General features: G+C 42.5%; 1 protein-coding gene across 1 annotated transcript in view; it reads right to left on the bottom strand.

Moving 5' to 3' along the window:
• LOC143301829 (ephrin type-A receptor 4-like) overlaps positions 1–15,644 on the bottom strand; it is a 200,636-nt gene that overhangs the window by 182,429 nt on the left and 2,563 nt on the right. The window contains exon 2 of the mRNA XM_076616237.1: positions 4,129–4,700. Within this exon, the coding sequence (XP_076472352.1) occupies positions 4,129–4,219 (91 nt within the window). The 5' untranslated portion in view covers positions 4,220–4,700. The remainder of the gene's footprint in view (positions 1–4,128; positions 4,701–15,644) is intronic.

Raw genomic sequence — 15,644 nt, 5'->3', positions numbered from 1 at the left:
TTCCTTGAAATTGAGTCAAATGCCTTTTCAAAATCCACAAACGCTACGTATAACTTCTGATTATGAGCAAATTGTTTCTGAACAGCAGCTAATAAAGTAAATATATGGTCTATTGTACAGTAATCTTTCTTAAAACCAGCCTGATGTTCGCCTGTTATGTTATTTAAGCTCACCCATTCCTGCAACCTATTATTAATGACAGAACTATATAATTTACTACTTACGTTACACAGGGATATACCTCTATAATTGTTCGTGTCATTCACATCGCCTTTCTTAAACAGTGGTAAGATAATCGATTCTGTCCAATGTTCTGGATAAACAGCATCGTCAAACAAACGGTTAAACAATTTCACTAAAAATGTTATTGTTGACTCACCTGAATTTTTGAAAAATTCACCAATTAATCCATCAGGCCCAGCTGATTTACCATTTTTCAACTTTCTAACTGCTAGTAACACTTCTTCTCTGGACATTGGTCTGTCTAAAACTTCAATTTTCTCCTCTGTGTCACACTCAACAGAATCATCAGCTTCCTTTTCTAAAACATTTTTAAAATGATCAAACCACTGATCAATAGAAATACTGTTTCGTGGCTGAGGTCTTTTACGTGATACTTTGTTCATTGTTTCCCAGAACGTGTTTTGACATTTGATGGAATTCAATAACTCTCTCAAAAGTGACTGATTATATTCTCTCTTTTTCCTTTCGATCATATTCTTGTATTCTCTTCTTGCAATGCAGAACAGTACCCTCACATCTTTGTCTAAAGTCCGATTATATTTTCTAAAAAGTCTCCGCATCTTTCGTCTTGTTAATCTACACTCATTGTCAAACCATTCTTTACGTGACTCTTTTGTTATGGCAACCCTCTTTTTCATATATTCTGCCTGGTCTTAAACTATTTGATTAAACTTGTTTAGTGTTAAATCAACATGCACATCAATCAAATCTGTTGCAATGCCAATCTCATCCTTAACTATTCTGGAATTCATAGAATCAAAACATGTTTGTGCATGTGACGAAATCCATCTGTATTCAACCACAAACTGTTTCTCATGCAAATTAAAAGGGTATCTCGTTATCTTACAGTTGACTTGAACATCAAAACATAACAAAAGAGGAAGATGATCTGATTCAAATCTATCTAATACACCAAGAGTCAAAATATCAGAGACCAATTCAAAAAAAGTTACAGAGGCTAGACAGTAGTCATTCACACTGCTTCTTTGGTCAGATATACATGTGGAACGACCATTCTGGTTGCCATTACATAAACCATAAATGCACAATCCCATTGCAGTGCTCATGTGCAGTGACTTTTTACCAAAAGAATTCAATACTGTATCTTGTGAACGTCTCTTCAAGTAGTCATTATCATCTTTTCTACAGTTTTCAAGCAAATTATTTTCATCCAAAAAACAGGTGAACAATTAGAGGTTCTTGCATTAAAATCACCACATAACATAATGTCAATGTCATCAAAAAAAACTTCTCAAGAACACTATCTTCAAGCATGTTTATACCATTATCTATATCATACACCGAATAGTATGGTGAATGTTCGGGTGGCACATATGTACATAATAATAAAACATTTTTGGGGAATGCAAAAAAATCTTTATCAAGTACAAAATACATACAAAAGTCACTGTCGTCCTGCACATGACGGACGGAACTAACAGTTTACGCACAAGACAAATTATCCCCCCTGAACGCCTGCCACGTTGTGTCAGCTTTACTGCTGGCTTCACAAACACCTTGTGTTCTTGAAATAAATTAGATTCAAATTTATCAACAAAAGTCTCAACGAGACAAACAAAACCGAATGAAGAAATGAACTGAACAAAACCTGTATCGCCAAGTTCTGACAGTATGCCACACACATTCCAATGCAGAAAAGACATTTTATTCACAGATATATCAAAATTTCCTGACATTGTGGAACAAAAACTGTCATTATCCCGGAACCTACTCCTGTTCAGATAACTGTCATCACCGTCCTCACTGTTTTCATTCATGTTCTCATGACTGTCTCTTTCCCCTCCCCTGCCACAACCCCTGTCGTACTCAAAGCAGTACTGGCACACTTATCTCCCATCTCATCTGCAATTACACACTCATCCTCTTTGTCGATACAGCACCTCATACAATAATCACTCATCACGTCATGTCTATAGTAGTCGAAATCTGCCGCAGTATACGACACTTCATTTTCATGATGGTTATTTCTACCATCACCATCATCACCACACAGGTTTTCACACCTACATCGCACGTCATCTGTTCTAAACTTAGTAACATTGTCCGGAAATCCCCGAGTAAATTCAACGTTCAACAAACTGTCACAACGCTTGCCGTGATCCACGTGCTCGTTGTCCGGTTCGACGCACCTCGGTCTGTCACTGGCCATGTCACCATACTCTCCACCCTCCCCACCAACAACCAGTTCACTGCCAACTGCCACACATGCCATGGTTGACCTGCTGCCTGAATCTTCCCGAGCCCATATTGCACGTGAACAGCCTTTAACCGGTGTACATCCTAAATTGTTAACCGTTGTACAACAATCTGTAATTTTTAAGAGGGTTGAATTTGAGAGTTCGCTGAAGGGCGCAGAATTTACAAGTTCGTAGGGCCGGCCAAAGAGAGAGAGAGAACAATGAACAATGAACAAATGTTTTATTGAGGGTAAACTGGATAAGCTGGAAGCTTCTTTACACCATGCCCTCCCTCACACACAAACACACACACACCCACACACACGCACAAAAGATGAAAAAGGAAAGAAAAAAATCAGTACAGACAATCGGTGTACAGTAACAACAGCAACAACAACTACAACAACAAGAGTTAATCACGAAACAAAACAAAAAAATAGCATGGAATATAACTCAGTCACACACACACACACACACACACACACACACACGCGCGCGCGCGCGCGCGCACGCACCAGCTTACGCACGCATGCATACACGGGCTGATATACACTAATCTTCTGAGCTCCTTTCCCTGTTCACATTGTCAGAGAGCAACGAGAGAGAGAGAGAGAGAGAGAGAGAGAGAGAGAGAGAGAGAGAGAGAGAGAGAGAGAGAGAGAGAGAGGAGGGAGGGAGGGAGGAAGAGCACAGAGGGTGATCGAACTGATTAGTTGCACACTGTAATCGCTATGCTATTCAGCATTGTCACGGGTTTTACAAGCCATGCTTCAAAGCAATGTGAATGCGTTTATGCACATATGTGAATTCATGTATGCCAGCGAATGTATGTATGTATGTATGTATGTATGTATGTATGTGTGTGTGTGTGTGTGTGTGTGTGTGTGTGTCTGTGTGTGTGTGTGTGTCTGTGTCTGTGTGTGATAAGCGGAGTGTAGTTATGATGATGTCCAATGCACAGCTACACATGCGAGTGTGAGGGGTAAATATATACGCACGAGTACATCACCATCATCTGTGCACATGCTAGATGTGTGGATCATGCACATGTACACGCATTGCAAGCATGTCTCTTGTGTGAATACATACCTGCTGATCAGATATGATTCATTTGTTTGTTTTTGTTTAAACATCCGATTTCATTACATGCAGATCTGTTTGATCCGTTCATGATTGTGTTATCAGATCAAGACGCAGATGGATGATTTGCATCTTTCCTATTGATGATCAGATTAAAAGGACAGTTCGGGTAGGCTGTTGGCCGGGTGGCTTTCCGTAACGTGGTGCTGTGCCCAGCATTCCACTGTCTGCCACCACCACTGAGCCAGCCTTCAGCAAGCAGCCCCCCAAAACAACCACCTTCAGCTGCTAACGAAATTGGATTCTCACTGCAAGCAAAACAATTCCTTCTCACCACCCCCACCTCCCTTCGCCTTAAGGCGTTTGACGCCCCCTTCCACTTCACACCCCCCCCCTCCTTCCCCCTCTCCCATTGTCTCCCGCGAACTCCCTCTCACGGCACGCGGCTTTGTTTTGGGAGCCTCGCTGGCGATTTCTGCGGTAGCAGACTATTTCTTCACACACACACACACACACACACACACAGAGCCTGTTTCCTCTGGAAAGAAAAGGACAGGGCAGGCGACATTGGAACACAACACAGATACACCATTCAACGTTCACCTACCTTCTCCACACTGCGCCAAGGAAGCCCAGTGCAGTAAAACTCCAAGGAAAACATGAGCAACTATCCACACAAGCGGCCGCTGGGTCGCCATGATTTCACTTTGTTGTTTCTCTCGCTCTCACTCACAAGCGAGGCCGGAGCGCGCGCTACACATGCGCACAGAGACAGCAGCTAACTGGAGTCTTCCCGACAAACGGCACTGCCTGACACAGCACGGGACAGTCCGGCACGCGCAGTGTGAGCGTCACGTCACAGCTTGCGGTGTGTAACAGTCACGTCACAGCTTGCGGTATGTAACAGTCACGTCACAGCTTGCGGTGTGTAACAGTCACGTCACAGCTTGCGGTATGTAACAGTCACGTCACAGTGGTGTGTCTGCCACACTACACTGCAAGGTGGTATTTGGCGTCAGTCTCTTCACACTTCCTGTCTGAATCCGAAAAGGAACGATGGTGTTTTTGCAGACTTCTTTGTGCAATACTTCCTTCATTTCAGCGCCAAACACACGAAAGAAATGTTTCTGGCACACACATTTTCAGTTCCACTGTAACCCACAGCTCTCATTCACAAACCTGAAAAATAAACAAACAAATCAATCAATCAATAATATATATATATATATATATATATATATATATATATATATATATATATAAGAACAAGAGAAAGAATTAATATCAATTCCATAATACAACAAGCCCTCTCAGTTGGAGGAAACAACTTGTGAAACAATGAAACTGAAAGTGTCACAGTTGCTCGTTCATGATTTGTTTAATTTTACACTGCAACAGAAAACAAGAGTGTCCTGACCACTGGTCTATCAACGTTTTGAACAGATCTGTAAAGCACTGCTGAACCACGCACTACAACAGTGTCCTGACCACTGGTCAATCAACGTTTTGAACAGATCTGTAAAGCACTGCTGAACCACGCACTACAACAGTGTCCTGACCACTGGTCAATCAACGTTTTGAACAGATCTGTAAAGCACTGCTGAACCACGCACTACAACAGTGCAGCTTTTTGTTCCAGTGGCCATGCACCTCTCTACACACGTCTTGAAGGAAGCGGCAGAACCTTGGTGAGGAATCCTCTACACAGGAATGGCAACTCAGCTTTGTTGCGCCACATCCTTCCTGTCAAGCCGTTGTTCTATGCATTGTGTCCTTGGCATTCAGTGAACACTCTTTTCCTCACACACTTTTCACGGCGTGGATAGAACGTCCTGATCAAACTTGCCAATATTGTGCAGCGTTCGTTTTATTTCTCTCCACTCTCAAACTGACGGGTGCCACAAGTTCGGTGTCAACCAATCAGCCAAAGCCTGACACTCGTGTGGCACAGCGTTCTAACATACAGTGGAGCGGTGGCCTAAAGCTATGGCACAGCGTTCTAACATACAGTGGAGCGGTGGCCTAAAGCTATGGCACAGCGTTCTAACATACAGTGGAGCGGTGGCCTAAAGCTATGGCACAGCGTTCTAACATACAGTGGAGCGGTGGCTTAAAGCTATGGCACAGCGTTCTAACATACAGTGGAGCAGTGGCCAAAAGCTATGGCACAGCGTTCTAACATAGTGGAACAGTGGCCTAAAGCTATGGCACAGCGTTCTAACATACAGTGGAACGGTGGCCTGAAGCTATGGCATGGCGTTCTAACATACAGTGGAGCGGTGACCTAAAGCTATGGCACAGCGTTCTAACATACAGTGGAGCGGTGGCCTAAAGCTATGGCATGGCGTTCTAACATACAGTGGAGCGGTGGCCTAAAGCTATGGCACAGCGTTCTAACATACAGTGGAGCGGTGGCCTAAAGCTATGGCACAGCATTCTAACATACAGTGGAGCGGTGGCCTAAAGCTATGGCACAGGGTTCTAACATACAGTGGATCGGTGGCCTAAAGCTATGGCACAGCGTTCTAACATACAGTGGAGCGGTGGCCTAAAGCTATGGCACGGCGTTCTAACATACAGTGGAGCGGTGGCCTAAAGCTATGGCACAGCGTTCTAACATACAGTGGAGCGGTGGCCTGAAGCTATTGCGCCTGACGAGGCGTCGAGTGTCCACGGGTTCCAGAACCCGAGTGGTGGTCTGTATGCCAGTCATTCGGATGAGATGATAAACCAAGACCCCGTGCGCAGCAACTCACTTGGACAGTAAAACAAAGATACTTGCAGGCAGCCCGAATTTCACACAGGGAAGTCTGTTGTGACAAAAAGTATTACATCATTACAATACAACAATACAATACAGCGTAGCTTTGAACCCTGCACATGAATTTTACTGATCGCACGGTGCTGATCCAGATGCTGATGGGTTTTCTCTTAACCTCCCCCCCTCCCCCCCACCCCACACAGCCCCCCCCCCCCCCCCCCCCCCCCCCCCCCCGCCCCGCCCTCCGCGCCACTACACAGTGTATTGATCTGGGTGTCAACTGGTTTTCTGTCTCCACTCTCTGGTAGACACACAGAGGTGATCTGTCTGCTGATGAGTTCTCTCACCCTGCCCCTCCACTCAACACAGACACAGTGATCTAAATGCTAATGGGTTTTCTGTCTCCCCACCCTCCACTGGACAGACACACAGCTCATCAGGAATCCTCTCTGTATGCGCCAAACAAGTTCCCTCTCTCCCTGTCTCCACAAAACATCCTCCCCTCTCTCCCTGTCTCCACCAAACAACTTCCTCTTCCCTCTCTCCCTGTCTCCACCGAACAACTTCCTCTTCCCTCTCTCCCTGTCTCCACCGAACAACTTCCTCTTCCCTCTCTCCCTGTCTCCACTAAACAACATCTTCCCCTCTCTCCCTGTCTCCACCGAACAACTTCCTCTTCCCTCTCTCCCTGTCTCCACCAAACAACTTCCTCTTCCCTCTCTCCCTGTCTCCACTAAACAACATCTTCCCCTCTCTCCCTGTCTCCACCAAACACCTTTCCCTCTCTCCCTGTCTCCACTAAACAACATCATTCCCTTTCTCCCTGTCCACCAAACAACATCTTCCCCTCTCTCCCTGTCTCCACCAAACAACATCTTCCCCTCTCTCCCTGTCTCCACCAAACAGCATCTTTCCCTCTCTCCCTGTCTCCACCAAACAACATCTTTCCCTCTCTCCCTGTCTCCACCAAACAACATCTTTCCCTCTCTCCCTGTCTCCACCAAACACCTTCCCCTCTCTCCCTGTCTCCACCAAACAACATCCTTCCCTCTCTCCCTGTCTCCACCAAACAACTTCCTCTTCCCTCTCTCCCTCTCTCCACCAAACAACATCTTTCCCTCTCTCCCTGTCTCCACCAAACAACATCTTTCCCTCTCTCCCTGTCTCCACCAAACAGCATCTTTCCCTCTCTCCCTGTCTCCACCAAACAGCATCTTTCCCTCTCTCCCTCTCTCCACCAAACAACATCTTTCCCTCTCTCCCTGTCTCCACCAAACAACATCTTTCCCTCTCTCCCTGTCTCCACCAAACATCTTTCCCTCTCTCCCTGTCTCCACCAAACAACATCTTTCCCTCTCTCCCTGTCTCCACCAAACAACATCTTTCCCTCTCTCCCTGTCTCCACTAAACAACATCTTTCCCTCTCTCCCTCTCTCCCTGTCTCCACTAAACAACATCTTTCCCTCTCTCCCTGTCTCCACCAAACAACATCTTTCCCTCTCTCCCTGTCTACACCAAACATCTTCCCCTCTCTCCCTGTCTCCACCAAACAACATCTTTCCCTCTCTCCCTGTCTCCACCAAACACCTTCCCCTCTCTCCCTGTCTCCACCAAACAATATCTTTCCCTCTCTCCCTCTCTCCTCCAAACAACATCTTTCCCTCTCTCCCTGTCTCCACCAAACAATATCTTTCCCTCTCTCCCTCTCTCCTCCAAACAACATCTTTCCCTCTCTCCCTGTCTCCACCAAACAACATCTTTCCCTCTCTCCCTGTCTCCACCAAACAACATCTTTCCCTCTCTCCCTGTCTCCACCAAACATCTTTCCCTCTCTCCCTGTCTCCACCAAACAACTTCCTCTTCCCTCTCTCCCTGTCTCCACCAAACAGCATCTTTCCCTCTCTCCCTCTCTCCACCAAACAACATCTTTCCCTCTCTCCCTGTCTCCACCAAACAACATCTTTCCCTCTCTCCCTGTCTCCACCAAACAACATCTTTCCCTCTCTCCCTGTCTCCACCAAACATCTTTCCCTCTCTCCCTGTCTACACCAAACATCTTCCCCTCTCTCCCTCGCTCCACCAAACAACATCTTTCCCTCTCTCCCTGTCTCCACCAAACAACATCTTTCCCTCTCTCCCTGTCTCCACCGAACAACATCATTCCCTCTCTCCCTGTCTCCACCAAACAACATCTTTCCCTCTCTCCCTGTCTCCACCAAAGAACTTCCTCTCGATCTCCCCTCTCTCCCTGTCTCCACCAAACAACACCCTCCCCTCTCTCCCTGTCTCCACCAAACAACACCTTTTCCTCTCTTCCAAAACGCCCCCACTAAGACTGATATACAAACAGTTCTCTTTTACAGGTAAAACACATCCACTTTGACTGATACACAGTCAATTCTCAAAACAAATCAACATTGACTGATTCATAATTATCTTTGACAGGTAAAACACACCCATTTTGATGGATACATAAGCAGTTTTGTTTGACAGGTAAAATACGTCCTCTTTGATAGTTACGCAAACAATTCTCTTTGACAGGTAAAACACAGCCACTTTGATAGAAACACAATCAATTATTTGTGACAGGTAAAACTTTGATAGACACAGAAACAGTTCTCTTTGACATGTAAAGCACACCCACTTTGATAGCTGCTCAAGCAATTCTATTTGACAAATAAAACACATCCACTTTCACAGATATAATTATTTGTATTAGTATTTGTATTTCTCTTTTTATCACAACATATTTTTCTGTGTGAAATTCGGGCTGCTCTCCCCAGGGAGAGCGCGTCGCTACACTTCAACGCCACCCATTTTTGACTCACTTGTGTAAACAAAGTAAGTCTTTATTTTGACCGGTGTTCGGTTGTCTGTGTGTGTCCGTGGTAAACTTTAACATTGCCATTTTCTCTGCAAATACTTTATCAGTTGACACCACATTTGGCATAAAAATAGGAAAAATTCAGTTCTTTCCAGTCATCTTGTTTAAAACAATATTGCACCTTTGGGATGGGCACAAAAAAACACAAAAAAAAAAAGAAGCCAAATTATATGCAAACTGAATTTACTGTTATATATATATATATATTTTTTTTTTTTTTTAATTCTCTAAACTTGGCACTTCGATCTGATATTCTGACACAGCATCAAGAGCAGTCATTTTTATCATTTTTTGTTCAAACAGGAACTTCTTTTGCTAAGCATGTAAGTTATATTTCTGGTGCATATCTTTGGTGTAGATAGTAAAAAAGGGAAATTAATCTGTAATTAATGCTAGGGTGGTTATTTTGCTTTAAACTGATCTCTCTCATCTTACACATTACATTTTGAAATTATATTCAATACATAAAAACTTGTGTGTTTTACTCTCAGTTTACAGGGCTTTCACTACGTTCATTCGCCCAAGTGGTCTTTTTCGGAAAATACTAAAATCAATACTACGAGTGGACTTTATAGATCTATTGGCTGAGCCCTGAAGGTCATGGGCAAAAATCAATTGCGTACACATATTTATACATATTCAAAGCGCGTGCTCATATTCCTCGCGAACGCGAAGGACGCCATTTTGTTTCAAGTTGTTGACCTGCCCGTTCAATCCTATATTCAATCGACAATACATGATAACATGTGATGGAAAGTTGGAGAAGGATTCTGAGAAAGATTTGTGAACGCCTCGTCACTTATTGGAGTATGCCCCCAAACTGCCATAAAAATCAGTTGGAATTCACAGTTAAAAATAATAAACCATGAGAGTTAATACCCTTGATGAAACGTACAAATTTTCAATCTCAACCTTTCTCAAAATTAAGTTCTTTTCACTTCATACGACGTTTAGAAGCACTTGTACTTGACTCTACATGTTATTAGTTTAACAAAATACTCAATTTTCATATCAACTTAAAAACTGTAAAACTAGAATGAACATAAAAGATAAATTAAATCGACCATGTCGTACTACATTCCCGGCGGGTGTAACTAAACTTGTACATCTATGTAGATCCAGAGAAAACGATTAATGTTGCAGTGTGATTGCGGCGATAGCCACGTCTCCTTTACCACGGATTTAAAAAGAATTCTTAATTGCCCTTAAAGATTTTTTGAATGCCCAAGATACACCAGAATAATATGATTTAAACAGCGTTCTCACTGCGAATACCGCAATCGATTTATCGCCCTTTAAAAAAGCATGTTTAAATATTAAAGTTTTGAACGTCATTTAAGGAGCCACGATAGTGTATTGAGTAAGACAGTTTCTTCTCACCGAACACGCGGGGTTCGAATCTGCCTTCAGGGCTTTTTTTTTTTTTTTTTTTTTTTTAACCTGAAGCTTTATAATAACAAATACAGAACACATTTTAACGATTAGATTTTTTTTAAAGTGTATCACAAGTGAGTCTTGAAGGCCTTGCCTCTCTTGTTTTGTAATTTTTCCTGAGTGCAGGTTTATTTGTATTTCCTATCGAAGTGGATTTTTCTGCATAATTTTGCCAGGAACAACCCTTTTGTTGCCGTGGGTTCTTTTACGTGCGCTAAGTGCATGCTACACACGGGACCTCGGTTTATCGTCTCATCCGAATGACTAGTGTCCAGACCACCACTCAAGGTCTAGTGGAGGGGGAGAAAATATCAGCGGTTGAGCCGTGATTCGAACCAGTGTGCTCAGATTCTCTCGCTTCCTACGCGGACGCGTTACCTCTAGGCCATCACTCCACCATATACAAGCAATTCTATTTGACATATAAAACACACCCACTTTGATAGATACATAAGCATTTCTATTTGACCTATAAAACACACCCACTTTGACACATATACAAGCAATTCTATTTGACATATAAAACACACCCACTTTGACAGATATACAAGCAATTCTATTTGACATATAAAACACACCCACTTTGACAGATATACAAGTAATTCTATTTGACATATAAAACACACCCACTTTGACAGATATATAAGCAATTCTATTTGACATATAAAACACACCCACTTTGACAGATACACAAGCAATTCTATTTGACATATAAAACACACCCACTTTGACAGATACACAAGCAATTCTATCCGACATATAAAACACTCCCACTTTGACACATATACAAGCAATTCTATTTGACATATAAAACACACCCACTTTGACAGATACACAAGCAATTCTATTTGACATATAAAACACACCCACTTTGACAGATACACAAGCAATTCTATTTGACATATAAAACACACCCACTTTGACAGATACACAAGCAATTCTATTTGACAGGTAAAACGCATCCACTTTGCACCCACTTTGGTAAATGCCCAAATAAATCTCTTTTATTATGAGTATAATTGACATGTGAAACACATCCATTTTCACTGATACACAATCTAATCTCTTTGACAGGTAAAACACATCCATTTACTTAGATGCGAAAACATTTTTCTTTGAGGGATTAAACACATCCACCTTGATTGATACACAATTCTCTTTCATAAGTAAAAGACATCTGCTGTGATAGACACACAGACAAGTCTCTCTGACAGGTAAAACACATCCATTTTGATTAATACGCAATCAGTTCTCTTTGACAGGCAAAAAATATCCGGTAAAAGATATCCATTTTGATAATCAAATTTTTTTTGATGGGTAAAACACATCTACTTTGATAAATACACAAGATAAGTCTCCTTCCCTGTCTCAGTCATCCCACCACCTCTTTTCATCACCCCCAACCCCAACATGCATACACATACTACATTCCCCCACCCCCACCCCCACGCCCCCTTCCCCCTCCTTCCCCCCGTCTAATACCACTTAACAGCGAAAAGACGTTAAACTAAAGAAAGAAAGATACACAACCAATTCTCTTTGACAGATAGAATACAGCCACTTTCATAGATACAAAATAATTCTCTTTGAATGTAAAACACATCCACTTTGATTGGTACACAGCAATCTTCTTTGACGGGTAAAACACGAAATCTTCAATAGTTAAATAAACAGTTATCTTTGAAAACACACCCATTTTGATAAATACAAAAATGGTTATCTTTGATAGGTAAAATGACCCCACTTTGGTAGATGCCCAAAGAATTCTCTTTGGATAGTTTAAAATTTTTATTACATCCACGTTGAAAGATACTATACAATAATTCCCTTTGACATTTAAGACATATCCACTTTGGTAGATACACAAATAGTTCTCATTGACAGGTAAAACACACATGCACTTTGATAGATACGTAATAATTCTCTTTGACATGTAAAACATAACCACTCTGATAAACGCCCAAAGAAATCTCTTTTACACGAAAAATTCTATTTGACAGGTACAACGCGCCCACTTTGCCGCAAAATAAGTTACATACCCACCATGACCAATGAAATACCCACTTTAATAGCTCAACAAAACAGTCTGCTTCGACAGATAAACAATAAACCCATTTTGGAAAAAAAAGAAGAAAAGAATCATCAATTATGATTGATGAGCAAAATAAATGTCTTCACTCTCAGAACTACAGCAAAATATCCACTCTGCCAGGTATTCAAGATTCCGCTTCAACAGGTCAATTTCCATACACAGGCAGGTCGGAGGGGCCGGGAGGAGAAAAGCAGGGTGGGGGAGCACAGTTCCAGACTTCACCGTGCAGTGTACGGCGCGTGGCTGCCGAGAAACACACACGCCAGCTCTGTCTGAGGACTCGCGGTTCTTTCCATGGGTTTTAGGGTTCTCTGTGTGTGCTATTCCGCTGATTCATTTGATCTCACTCTGTATCTCTGTCCCTCTGTTCATGCCTGTCTGTCTCTCTTCTCTTCCTCACAATAACACACGCGCCCGCGCGCAGCGTGCGCGCGCGCACACACACACACACACACACAACCGGTACGATACATTTCTTTGTGTCTGCCTTTCTTTCTTCTTTCTTTTTTTTTTCCTTTGTTTTTTTCCCTTTTCTTGGTGTGTCCTTTTTGTTCTTTGCACAGTCGTTCTTTTTTCCTTTTTAATAAAATTTCAGTGTTGATGTTCTTTTCTATGTGACGTCATCGCCCGTGTCTCTCCTCGCCCACTCCTGTTCCATTCTGAAGTGCAGCACACAAACCACGAAGTAGGGTCTCTTTCTTTCCTCCATCTAGTTCTCTTTTTTCTTCTTTTTTTCCTCTCTATCCATTTATTTCGTTTCTTTCCTCTGTTAATTTCTTTCTTTCCTTTTGTCTATTCCTTCCTTTCTTTTTCTCGATCATTGCTTTCTTTTTTTCTGTTCGTTCCGTTCTTTCTTTGTTTCTGTTCATTTTTTTTCTTCCCCACCCCCTCGTTCAGTAGGGACATGGATGGTGGTGCCCTGGGCTCTCAGGCCGTCACTGCCCCTCATGAGGCTGGCTGACATTGCTCTCTCAGATCAAACTGAATCACTGATTGAACTGGGATCGATCGGCGGCCTGCCATTCAACATGTAAACACCATTTTCATTTCACCGCTGCCCAAAAAGAACAGCCAGCACGGTTCCATAAGGTCGCGGGAAACTGAATCAGCATGAAATCAGGGTCTGAAGAGGAGACGAGAGGAGTGGGGTGGGGGTGGGGGGGGGGGGGGGGGGGGGGGGGAGAACGGGGTGACGGGAAAAGAGCCGGTGAAGGAAGGATCGGAGCGGTGGGGGTGTTAAAATCATGAATATTGATCGACGCAAACTGATGAAACTAAAGGCTATTTCACACGTTGGCATCGTGCGCTGAACTCCAGCGAGTGTTGCTTTCATGATTTTCTTTAAGTGCGAAGAAGATTAAGACCTTTATGAATACTGTCATGATGATGGCGATTACCATGACGATGACGATGATGATGATGATGCAAGGTTTTTTTCGGAAAAGCCGGTCCACACTTCGTTTGTTGTCACGTAATATTCAATTATTCTGACATGAAATGAATATAACACTGACTTGGCATGGGAATATGCTGACTAAACACACTGGAACATCCTGAGTGTACACTGGAACATCGTGACTGTACACTGGAACATCGTGACTGTACACTGGAACATCCTGACTGTACACTGGAACATCCTGACAGCACACGGGAACATCCTGACAGCACACGGGAACATCCTGACTGAAGACTGGAACACCAAAACTGTACAAGGAAACATCCTGGTGGAACATTGGAACACCCAGACAGTGGACTGGAACATTACAATTGTATATCGAAACACCCTGTACAATGTATAGTCAGGATGTTCCTGTGTGCAGTCAGAATGTTCCATTGTACAGTGCAGGTGTTCTAGTGTTCAGTACGTGTGCTCCAGTCTACAGTCATTATGTTCCAGTGCACTCAGTCTGTTCCAATGCACGGCCAGAATGTTCCATTTGTACAGTTTGGAATTCTGGTGTACAGTCAGGACGTTCCAATCTACAGTGTGTGTGTGTGTGTGTGTGTGTGTTCTAATGTACAGTCAGGATGTTCCAGTATACGGTCATGATGTTCCATTTGTACAGTTTGGATATTCCAGTGGACAGCCAGGACGTTCCGAGGTACTGTAAGGGTGTTCCAATGCACAGTGAGGGCAATCACATGTACAGTACGGGGGACATTTTTACATCATTTTCACTTTAATGTTACAATTTTGGTTACGTGTCGTGATATTGCACCTGACCAAATTTCTCCAATTTGAGATGACAAAGTTATCTTATCTTGATTGCAAACTGGAACACCCTGCACTGTACATTGGGACACCAAGACTTCTCCATTTTAACCTGTTTTCCAGGACCTGGCATCGTACCGCAATCCTCTCCTTCCACATTTTAACCTTCCCGAATGGAAGTCTGGTTCCCATTCACACCTGGGTGAAGAGTGAAAAACCGGAGTGAAGGGTCTTTCCCACGGACAGGACACCATGCTGAAACGGGGTCTCGAACCCTGATCAGGGACTGTTGAAGCAAGTGAAAAGGTCAAATGAAAAAGCTTCAATTACAAAATGTCATAGCTTAGACGTTACAAATAATTCTCAGAGCCGAATACAATGACAAATGTAATATCAATAAAAATGAAAAAATATGCAGACAAAAAAAATAACAACGTAATTTATGACATTTCAAGTTTTCTCAACTGTTTTGGAGGTATTTAGAGAATGTTTAAGGTAAAATGCGGAAACTATTAAAATGTACAATTGAATATAGCGCTATTTGGAAACGACCATACAACAAAAACAGATGAAACATTTGATTATATCATTCTTTTGGCGACACGTTTTGTCAATCTTAAAAAAAAAATCAAACTCCGTGTAAAGAATCGTTTAAAGGATTATTAATATATATATATATATATATATATATATATATATATATATAAAAAATATATATATATATATATATAAAGTCGAGG

This window comes from Babylonia areolata, chromosome 28, assembly GCF_041734735.1.
Source record: "Babylonia areolata isolate BAREFJ2019XMU chromosome 28, ASM4173473v1, whole genome shotgun sequence".
NCBI lineage: Eukaryota > Metazoa > Mollusca > Gastropoda > Neogastropoda > Buccinidae > Babylonia > Babylonia areolata.
Note: the sequence above shows the minus strand (reverse complement) of the source record. Positions and strands in the feature narration are given on the sequence as shown.